This window comes from Alosa sapidissima, chromosome 16 (genome assembly GCF_018492685.1).
Source record: "Alosa sapidissima isolate fAloSap1 chromosome 16, fAloSap1.pri, whole genome shotgun sequence".
Taxonomy (NCBI): domain Eukaryota; kingdom Metazoa; phylum Chordata; class Actinopteri; order Clupeiformes; family Clupeidae; genus Alosa; species Alosa sapidissima.
Window position 1 is genome coordinate 23,936,880 of NC_055972.1, and position 12,035 is coordinate 23,948,914.

General features: G+C 40.7%; 1 protein-coding gene across 3 annotated transcripts in view; it reads right to left on the bottom strand.

Annotated features, from left to right (window-relative positions):
* The window catches only part of LOC121684903 (muscular LMNA-interacting protein), a 30,061-nt gene that overhangs the window by 3,719 nt on the left and 14,307 nt on the right, over window positions 1-12,035 (bottom strand). For all 3 annotated transcript variants that reach the window (XM_042065034.1, XM_042065033.1, XM_042065035.1), the window contains 2 exons: window positions 9,132-9,176; window positions 8,802-8,930 (listed from right to left, as the gene is read on the bottom strand). In XM_042065034.1, coding sequence (XP_041920968.1) covers window positions 8,802-8,930; window positions 9,132-9,176 — 174 coding nt within the window. The remainder of the gene's footprint in view (window positions 1-8,801; window positions 8,931-9,131; window positions 9,177-12,035) is intronic.

The window sequence follows — 12,035 nt, forward strand, 5'->3', positions numbered from 1 at the left end:
TATACAGTGCAACTGGAAAGTTTTCAGACCCTTTTTAAGTTTTCTATATTTTGTTATGTTTCAGACTCATCTTTGTTATGATACTTGCAATCAAGCTCTGGTGCATTCTACTTCTATCAATGGTCCTTGAGATGCTTCTACAACTTGATTGGAGTCCTGTACCTAAATGAATTCCCTGGACATTATTAGGAAAGGCAGACATCTCTTTATATAAGGTCTCATTACATTAATACACAGGATTAGACGTTAAAATCCCTTGTGCCAAAATCCAAGGTAAAAACACATTCAGAAGCCCCTGCTCAAGTTTAACTTTAAAAAGCACACTACCCACAAATCCGCCAACAAATGGTCACAAACACAATACAAATGGCCCATCCAACAGCAGTATATAGTATGCGACATGTCATTGAGGTTATCAAGTCGACACCCTCATTCACTCCCCTCCATGCTGCCACCATATTACCACATTGAAATATCCAATACCCAAAATACTTAATTTAAGTATTAAATTAAGTATTTGCCTTACTTAATTTGCCTTACCCCTTTACTAGCTGCTAATGAATTGACTTCTCTCCTTTTATCCTCTATTGGCGCTGCCACACATTTCAGTACCTGGTTATGACGCCACGTATACCGCCCCTGGGTGAGACTTACCTTGCACCCTGATAGGATATGGTGGAGACTGCCCACACACGGGCAAAGTATGCATTTATCATCCTCACCAAACCATTGACTTAAATTCTTGGGAGAAGGGAGCACATCATATGTAGCACCTAACATAAATCTGATCTTACCAGCTTCCATGCCCCATAGATCTTTCCATTTAATCCGTCTTTTTTCCACCCCTTCCCAGTTCACCCACTGCCCTTGTTTTGCCTGCGACACTGCCTTAGTACATCTTACAGCCTCCTCCTGTCTATGCATTTCCTCCACTACCATTTTCCTCTTTTCTCCTGCAGAAGCCTTACTCCACAAGGGTTAACTTACACCCACCCCTAGACCCCCCCGCCCGTGCTGCACATGGCCCATTATATCCCTATGCTTCAATGCTGATTGAGCTTGCTTAACTGCCTGCTCTGGGTTCCACTTCCTCCCTGCATTAACTGTGGGTGCAACTTTCCTCACCACTGGGTCCTTGGACTGAGTAAGAGTCATTTCCAATCTTGCCTTAGCACACTTAAATTCCTCTGTCAGACTAGATATTGGCAACTCTACAATACCCTTCCCATACAAGGCTACACTGCTTAAGCAGCGTGGGACTCCGAGCCATTTTCTGACAAAGGAGTTGATCTTTTTTTTTTTTTTCACAGTTGATGGTGTATGTCAGAGTGAAAACAAGCCACGAGGTCGAGAGAATTGTCCATAGACCTGCAAAACAGGGTCCTTTTATACGCTTTTCTCATCTTCTCAAAGGAACTCTGGATCTCATTCATAGTGACCATTGGGTCCTTGGTTTCCTCTCTGACCAAGGCCCTTCGTCCCGGATTACTCAGTTTGGCTGAGCGGCCAGGAAGTTAGGAAGACTGTTGGTTGTTCCAAACTTTTCCTTTTGGGAATGATGGAGGCTACAGTGCTCTAGGGCACTTTCAATGCAGCAGATTTGTTTTGTATCCTTCCCCAGATCTGTGTCTTCACACAACCCTGTCTCGCAGGTCTATGGACAATTCTCTCGACCTTGTGGCTTGGTTTTCACTCTGACATACACCATCAACTGTGAGACCTTATATAAAGAGATGTGTGCCTCTCCTAATAATGTCCAATGGATTAATTTAGGCACAGGTGGACTCCGATCAAGTTGTAGAAGCATCTCAAGGACCATTGATAGAAGTAGGATGCACCAGAGCTCAATTGCAAGTGTCATAACAAAGGGTCTGAATACTTATGTAAATGGAATATTTCAGTCTTTTATTATGACCGCCTCGGCGGTCATATAGGGATTGTCAAAGTTTTTTATTTTTTCTCCGTCATCTACTTCCTGAATTTTTGGTCAACGATACCCGGGACACCGAACCACCGGGGCACATGAAATTTGGTGGGTATGTAGCCCCACTAGACTTTTACGGAAAAAAATTGTTTCGTCCCTTTTATGTAGGGGCCGAACAGTGTGTTATGATTTATGACATGAATAAAACATCAATATGCTAATGATTTTATGATTCCCATTGTTAATAATTTACAAACATTTCAGCAACGAAACATTGCAAAGCGGGCATGCAAGATGTGAAAGGAATGGTTTGCTTGACTGTAGGCTAGCCCTTGGTGAAACAGGAACAATGCATTTTGAACAAATTGAGAGATATTGGAAGTGAACTGGAATTAAAGTATCGATCCCATCACACTGGTATCGATCCGATACCAATACCAATGTTGGTATCGATACTATCGTTATTTGGATCGATATGCCCACCCCTAATAGGACGATGTTCACATGAAATGTAATTCCCATTTCTTCTTGAAGCCGAAATAAATCTGAGGATGTTTATCGGACATGCTTGGTTTTTACTGCAGGTACGTTAATCTTATAATATCAATAAGGACCTAGGTAATGTTACCGTTAGCGTTGGTTGAGTGATGGAGGCCAATTTGATTGATTGCATTTGTAGAAAACTATAAATGCGGTTATACCAAGCAAATTGATAGCAGCACTGTAATTGTATCTTTCGACTGTCATTTGTTGCACGTGCTACAAAAATCCTTCTGTGCAATGGAAGATTTACCAACGTAAAAAATTTATTTGTGTCGCCAGCATAGCCTATTGACAATTTATGTTGTAAATAGGCCTACCTTATAAGCCTACCTGTAGCTTAGGGAAGCTAACAGCTTTCTATTAGGATCTAGTTTGTTAGTTACAGTTTTGTCATAACTCCCTGATGCATTTTTGCATTTAGAATAGCCAGAGCGTGGATATCTCAATCGGAAAATTAAACAATATCGGGTGTCTGTGGACTAGCCTGGGTGAACCCAGCCTGATCTGCCCGCTATTTATTTTTTAATTTCTTAAAAGACTGAGCTTGGTCTGGTGAAAGCCAGACTAGCCATGGACCTCAGTTACACAATGCAAGGGAACATGAATCAGCCTATATTTGCACGAACAATAACGGACAACAGCTCTTCAACTTTGGCCCGTTAAAATGTGTATGAACAGTCTAGCGACGCATTTCATCAAGGCCCATTTCGACATGTCAGTTATTTGCACCACTGGTTAGATGTAAAACAGCATTTCGTTTCAGACTACTGTTACTTAATTTGTACATCTAGTTTTTTATAAATTTACAAAACACTTCAAACACCTGCTTTTTTGTGGAATGTTGGTGTGTACAGTAGATTGATGAGAAAAAATTGAATCCATTTTAAGATGAGTGAAAGCATAACAAAATGTGGAAAACTTGAAAGGGTCTGAAAACTTTCCAGTTGCACTGTATCAGACAAACCATGTCAGAATAAACAGCAGACCTTACCGAACAAAACGGTGTAATGCATTCCCCTGTACAATTAGCCCTTCCAGAGTAAGGTTTTGAAATGGTAGCAACATGGTCTCCAACTTTGGCCTTTAAGTTTCTTAAAACTGAGCTGTGCTTAAATCGCCTAGATATCTGTAAATATTAAAAGGATACAGAGGATACACAGCTCATGGATAAGAGTTTGTCAATGTAGCCATACTGATTTATTTTCACAAAATGCTAAGCATGCATGCATTTAAGTTTCTTAAAACTGAGCTATAGGCCTACTCAAATTGCCATGCCAAATTGTCCTTTGCCCAGGGCCTCCAAGTCGCTAAAATCGCCCCACAATTGCATCTTTTCTGCAATCAAACTCCCATTTACAAGACCGCCATGTTGTCATGCCCTTACACAATTTAAAATACCTTGGGTCATGTAAAAGCCTCTTACAATAAGACCAGTGTTTAGGGTGTCAGTGCAACAATGCAATTTTAGTGCCATACATGCTCCCTAAAAGCTTGCTCTCTTTGAGCGGGGAGGTCTACACTGTCATTATGGAGACTGGCATATTTTCTTGTAATCTGCGCTTTCTTGTCAGGGCAAAAACACTGGCAAGTCAATAGAATACAACCAACAAGGAAACCTAATGGGTCACAGTATATAACTAACATGCTCCTTCAATTTTGCTGTGGTGAATGCCTAAATGTTTGTGTAAGAGCAGGTGCCCTTATTGCCCTTGATGTAGAGGGTATTGAAATCGGATTCATCTGTCTGTCCATCTTTATGTGTGTGTGTGTGGGTGTGTGTGTGTGTGTGTGTGTGTGTGTGTCTCACCATATCAGTATGTTAGCCTATGTTCCAGATGTGGATCATCATCTGGATGAACAACTCTTTTTCACTCACTTTACTGACCAAAAGTAGGGATAAGGGGTCTGACTACTTTAGTTTCCTCAACTAACAGTTGTCCCTGGTAGGCTGCATTTATTATGTTGTATCAGGAATGCGATGTGTCATGGTAAAGCTTGAAGCGCTCCATACTGTATATAGGCACCGACAAGAGTGGGCCGAAACTTTCCGTCACTTCCACATTAGCACTGGAATCTTTAACTGACGAGCAATCAATACATAATGGATTTGATTGAGCAGCGGCAACAAAAATAGCACTGAAATCGACACAGTGGCGGCGGCAGAGTTCAGCGCTGGTGTGCGGGGTTGTATTGAAAACAATGGAATCTAATGTAATCGAACGTACAGTAGAAAGCAGTAGAAAGAGTGCACCACTGTTGGGGCCTATGTGCAGAGCACTTGAGCCAAAGGACAAATGCATTAGGCCTACTGTAAAAGCAATCTACAAAATGCAAACAGAAATGAATGCACTTACGAGGTTTAAACGCCCCTCCGCAGCGCGTCAGGGCCGTTTTACAACCTTTAACGTGCATTAATTTCTGTGAACCGAACGCCGTGTCGTCCATTATCCCTTACTATAGCCGCCCCACCAGCTAATCAGGAAAAAGTATTTCTTCTCTCCTGGTGATAATGGAAGAATATCATCTGCCAGTATATGTTTATGATGGGGTTATGATGATGTTTGATGTGTCAATGCACAATGAGACCAAATAACAGTGGATATTTGATGAGCACGGTGAGATGAGATGATATTATTAATATTCAGAAAGAATGAACCCTACTTCCACCTGCGAGAATAATCTCTATAGGAAAATCAGAAGATGATGAGATGGGGGATATGGAGCATTTGTTATGTGAATTCATCTTCACTTTTATTCAATCATAATTAGACTCCCAAGTCCCAACCATTACGATGCTCTAACATTTAATCAAAGGGTAGTACTGGCTAAGGACCATGAGGAATGCAGACCATTGGGCGGGGATCACATTGGCCTTGTGGATCACATTGGCCAGTGGCGAGCAGCAGCGCCAAACATAATACAACGCTCAGACCATAATAAGTTCTATCTCATTCCTAAGTAACACAAACGGTTTGCCTAAACTTACAATTGAATATGCTTGCGTAAAGGCCGGTCTCCAGTAGAGGCCTGGTCTGTTTTTTAGTTTCGGGTTGTATTTAATCTTCTAAAACCCGTCAGATCGTCTGTTTAAAGATTCGCAATGACACGAAACCAGAAAGGAGGTTACAGCAGTGTGAATTAGATGTTGCACGTCGTTACAAGCCGTCGCAAAGCATTCACATGTCTGGTCACAGTTGCAAGGTTTTAGAATGTTGCATGAAGTTGCTGCTCATCTCGTTGCGAATCTTGGGTGTGATTTGGGCTTAAGTATGGCGCAGACTGCGCACGTTATGATTAGATGGCATTAAAAGACTGCGGTGGGGAAAAGCTAGAGTTCCAAATTGTATTACTTTTTTCCCAATATGAACTATGCCTATATGTCCGACTTCGTCATCGTTCAAGAGAAAGAAGTCAGAAAAGAAGTCAGAAAAGGAATTTACCTTAGACTAGGCTATATCAGAGCCCGTCTACGGACATTCTCTGGCTATATAACCTACTGAAATAGGTTAATGATGTAAAGTCAAGTGCGCTTCTATGGGACCTGCTGTGTGCGCGCACAGTTTTTATTGATGAGTCGGAGTTCTGCGCATAGTTGCAGTGGAAGGTGGCTGCCCAGGGCATTATAAAACTTCTCACTCTTAGACCTACTCATACACGGCGGTGAAATGGCGTATTTAGCTGTCTAAATTCGAATCATATGCTGGGGGAGAAATCGTCGGACATCCATGATTATTTTGTTATTCAGCACCCCTGGTCAAAAATATGTTCCCGCGAACCTGGAAGTAGGCTATGATTTGAATGTAGACTGTTGTCAAATTTGGCAAATACAAAACGGGAGAAACAATATGGTTCATGCTCTCTCATGCTGTTTCATTCGTGCCAAAAAGGAGGGAGAATGAAACATTAAGCACGTTCCACTTTTGCATAAATAATTCCGGAACAGTTTTGGTCAGGGCTGATAATGCAACTGTATTTGACAAAGGACCGATATAGTCTATTTGCTAGTGACAAAATATGAGCTTTCGGTGTGATACGATCTCTTTGTAGATTACGTTTAATTAAAACGTGTTTCATCTGTTCTGGCTATCCCTGCTATTTGGATCTTACTGTATCTCACTCAATAAACAACATCTCAACACTAAATGAATGATGATCCGTAATTGTCATCAGATAGCCTAGTCATATAGGGTGATATCAGCTAAATTGGGCCACTTTTTGGTAAATCAGTTGGGAAAATAATATAATACTATGCCTTTTCCAAGTGTTTTTATGATTACTAATGACTGTTTTTGATCATTTTGTGTTGAAATTATGTCATAAAATATAATTATTTAGGTCCTACAGTTCTTGAAACATCAATTGTGCCAACTTTTTTAGCATAAGCAGTTTCAGGTAAAATGGGCCAGCATCTAGGGTAAAATGGGCCAGCTGTTTCAGGTAGCATTCGGCCAGTCAAAATGCAAAGGGAATGGTGATTTATCATCAATTTTAATTTCAAAACACAATATTCATATGTGCCATTTTAAAAAAAAAACAGTGTGGGTGCAAACTCAGATATTCAAATGTGCAATTAAAAAAGACCATTTTGGAACAGCACAGATCAGTGAATAGATCAGTGACAGATCAGTGTGTGTGTGTGTGTGTGTGTGTGTGTGAACAGCACATTTTGAACGAAATGCGCAAATTACAAAAAATCATACAAAACTGGTAACTGATATATTAAAAATTAAAACTTTGATATCATTATTCTCCTCTCTGCTTGTCTCCTCTCTCATCCTTCCTCCTCTCATTTCCTCTCTCCTTCTCCCTCTCTCCTCTCCTCTCACTTCATTCGCATTTGCCATACTCACTGTAAATAAAATATCGACCATTATTACTGGGGGGGGGGGGGGGGGGGGGTCATGGTGAGTGTGTGTGTGTGTGTGTGTGTGTACGTGTGTTTGTGTCCATGCATGTGTGTGTGTTGGTTGGTGTGCCGAGTGTGGGTGAATGCGTATGTGCATGGGTGTGTGTACACACACACACACCCTCACACACATGTGTATGTGTGTTTGTGAGTGACACAGAGGATGGCCCATTTTAGCTGAAACCATGTGGCCCATTTTACCTCAGTGGGTTAAGGTAAATTGGGCCGCTAAGAAAAACATCACTTTTACAAAAAATAAGTTCATATACCAAACTAACAGCATTATTTCTGGTGGATGCCATCAAGACAGATGTTATGCATAGTTTTTTTATGTGCATGTTTGTTTTTTTATAGATTTATCATCCTTATAATAGTTTAGTTAGATTTGATATGCCACTTACCATGCAGCTTTCTGGTGCAGTCTTGATTTTAACTATTGCCCCTCCCACCATAGCAACCATAAACCAATCAAATCACCTGTTACTTGTCAAGCACAGTTATGACAACAATCCTTTGCAGTCATTGGCTCTAAATTCCAGAAGGGCTGGGACCCCCAAACCTTAAATGGCCCATTTTAGCTGATGGCCCATTTTACCTGATATCACCCTAGGTAGACATTCAGTGTTTGAAATAATTAATTTGATAATATTTTCCATCTTTGCAGAGGAAAAGTTTTGTATAAAGGGAATTAAAGGCCTGTCTCATATAGACGCCTGTCTCTAATACTAGCCGGTGCAGTTTGGCGATTTGGGAAAATAAAAGCCCGGGCTATTATTTGGAGTTTTACGGTAATCAATAACAGCAGCCACTTGTAAATGTTCAATTCAGCTCACTCATTTCCTTCCTCATTCACAAAACATACAAGCTACTATTGGAAGCCTTTATTCCTTGGCTGTATCTGAACAATGATTGCCTCAATAGTTCTTTTCATTCTATGCTATCTAACTATCCAAGTAAAGTGTTACCACTGTTTCTCCCATGTTGATGATAAGTCATGTAGAAATTATACTTGGGAACGTATCTCTCCTGCCTCCCAAGGGAATCTCTTAAAGCCTCAAGTTATACACCAATAGTGCTCCATGACATTTGTGTGTCTGTGTTTTAGAGCTCCTGCTGTTTCCTTTGGGAGATGGAACTTGACAACATCAGTGCAGACATGCAAAGCCTGCCAATCCTAAATGAAGGTCTATCATGTGCCTTAGCAATGATCTCGAAAAAATCCAAACTTCTATCTTGATAGAGCCTTGAATACAATGTCAAATTTGTAAAAAAAAAAATTTAAAAAGCAAATTGGGGGTTCTTGCTCTGAATCAAGAATAAGGTAAACGTGTTGGTACTTTTACCTGTTTACTTTTATCTGGTAGCCTGCTTTGGCACCAGCTGGCATCATAATGACACTGACAGAGGCAATCACACAATTAGACTTACCTTGTTTGGGTTGTTCTTAAGATGGCCGTCCTGATACGTCTTGAAAGGATTTGGGATGTACTCTTCCTCTTCGTTATCAGTGGGTAACCTTGAAGTTACAGAGGTTGGACGGATCACTCCTGGCTTTGTCTGGGACCATTACAACATCAGAGAGCAGTTTATCAGTATTTTTGAATACTGTGTTGTCTGAATTTGGTTTTGTGTTTTAAATTTGCAGCGTGTTTTGTCTACAGTATTTGCAAGTGTTTTGTCGATTTGCATGTGTTGTCATAAATTACAGGTCATTTGCACCCATCGGCCACATAAAAAGGACTATAAATGGACACTCACCACATGCTGTTCGCCCAGGCCAGGTGATTGCAAATGGTAGTTTGCCTATAAAGTAGAGACATATTCATATTGTTTTGCATATATTCATATACATAATATTTGAGAGCATAAGAGTCATCTCACCATCAGGTTAAGCACTTCGTTACACAAGGCCTTACAGAATGTAGTGTGCTGCTGCTATAAGTTTATAATCCTTAATAGTAACTTGCAGTTATCCAATATTATTTCATAATTTGAAATAATTTGTATGTGGATAATGTCATGCATACTGAATGCATACTGAAACCATAAAAAAAAAAAAAAAAAACGTTACAGTTTTTTGTGGATTCCAGTCTCTCCATGTTTGGTTTAGACAGTCTCTCATGTATAAATGCTAGCCAGTCTGAAGTCAAGTCAGATGTTTTTTTCTCCTCAGTAATTTCTCCTTCATGCCATTTATGTATTAGGATTTTGGCAGAACCATTTACTTTTACATTTATTCATTTACCAGACGCTTTTATCCAAAGCAACTTACAGAAGGAGAATGAAATTCAAGCTACAGTGCAGAGGAGAGCTAGGAATTACTTCTGCACCTGTCAGTATCCTTATTATAAGATAAGAGTGCCTAGTACTACAGTAATTTCCTGTGCATTAGCCCCATTGTGTATAAACCGCAAGACAGTCTTTTATGCAAGTTAAACAAACATGTATTAATGTTCATAGCTAATAATCATAGCTGAAGAAATTTAGCAAAATCAATAAACCTTGGCTAATAGTTGGGAAATTATGGTAGTCAAAGTGTGGTAGAAGGAGAAAGTGGTACCAGAAGGAGGTAGAAGAGGGGAGATACACAGTGATTAACATGTGTTCCCTTACATAAGAAAAGGGCTGAGAGCTTGAAGACAAAATGAGGACATGGTATATAGGCTGCGCTGTTACAAAGTCACACAGTGCCTCTGGGAAGAGGAGTCCTAACCGTCTCTGTGGTTTTTGAAAAGCCAAGCACATCAAAGAAAGACAGAGGAGTGTTTTTGGTTTCTGACACAATTTGAAAGAGTTTCTTTGGTGTACTTTGACACACAGGGATGGATTACTGCACGGGCCTACTGGGCCCAAGCCTTTGCATGGAATCATTGCCTAAATATCAACAAATCAGGATGTAGGCTATGAATCTGATTGAATTTAGTATTGGCCATCCCCAAAATGCACCAGAATACAGGAAATCACATCAAACAAATTAAAATAATTCTGGGGGAGGACCCCCAACCCCCCCTTCCACATATGTGACAATTAGTGGGGAGCCCTTAATACATCTGGGCCTTCATCTAATCTTTCCTAACGATCCACTAGCTGTCTGCCCCATAAGCAGTGGGGTGTACTACGAATCTCGATTAGTGGGTTAGCGAGGTATGTTGCGCTCAAAGCCAGGCTATGCTGTGACACGAAAGTGGATCTGTTTTAGTGTCGCTATATCACCATGGTATCTTATGCTGTCAACCAAACCTGGTCGGGAGGAGGTTATGTGCTAAGTTATAGCTCAAATCGTGTAATCTACCGTACACTGACCAATCAATTGTCTTAAAAACGAAGTTATCTCACGTGTAGGATTCTGTCATATATCTTATAGGTGGTCCGCCTCTACTAACATTTTGGATCTTGAATGCGCTTTAATAGTGCTGTGCGTGCAAATATCCCACTATGGACGTGCATACCATACAACAACTCATGACAATTGATTTATTTGATGTTATAGGTTAGACACAAAAAAAGACCGCAGTGTAGATTAAGCTATCGCTCATGAATGCGGAAGTAATTGTTTTTAAATAGAGGCGGTCTTGTGCGTCTCCACGTTTCACGATTGGCCAACATCATCCCAACACCGAGAACGCGCACAGATCTGAGCTGAAAGCCTAGTTTGACAAATATATCACATAACTGCAATCGTAGTATCACTTAACGTATACCCCTGAGTCAAGGCTTTGTCAAGCCTCAATATGTCTACATAGGCTAGATATGTCTAACGTGCTTCGTAGTATACCCCACAGGCCGTCAAAAAAACGTGTTTCTGATCTGTACACAAAAACAATAGAGCATCACAGTCCCGCCCCTCCTCCGATAGAGCTTAGTTTCCGGAAGTAAATTTCCCATTCATTTCTCCCATTGACGTTTTGGAAAAATCCGTATCTAAAGAGTTTTAGAGCATGTCTTAGGCTAATCAGCTACGGAGTAACTCATAACAGACCCGGCGGCAGACACAAATTCACGGACTGGCATTACACCTTTCCAGGGGGGGCACTGGAACTTAAATTGATCACGGTAGTTTAAGCTTACACTTGACAAAACATTCCAATATGAAAATGTAGATGCAATTGTTGTAAAATGGTGCAGCTCCTTTAAGAGAGCCCTGTGCGCAGGGATGGAGAGAGAGAAAGCGAGAGGGGATATGTGTTACTGAGATGCGTGTGTTATGTAGAACTGAGATGCGTGTGGAAAAAGTAGACGTGCTGTTGAGACTGGAGCTAGTCATATTCAAAATAATGCAAAAATAAATCCGCAGATAAAACCAAAATCCTCGTTCATTTGCTAACCACTTTCAGATAGAGTGTTAGGGAGTTAGCCCCGAATTTACGGATAACTTTGGCCCTGGAGTGGTAAGCTCCCTGTTCTCCGACTAGGTCAGAAGAAAAAAACTGTAAAGGTTAACGCTATCAAACAAACCCAGAAACTACTAGGCATACTTCTACTAACTACGATATGAGATATAGCCTACCTGCGAGCCGATAAGCTATATTTGTCATCGGATGACAGGGGTTAGTGCAGAAGTGAAGTAGACTGCGCCACGTAACCTCCTCTCCATTTAGGTGATGGGCTTACCTAATGTTCCTGATTGATTAGCTACGGAATAATACAGATTTTACCAGTTTT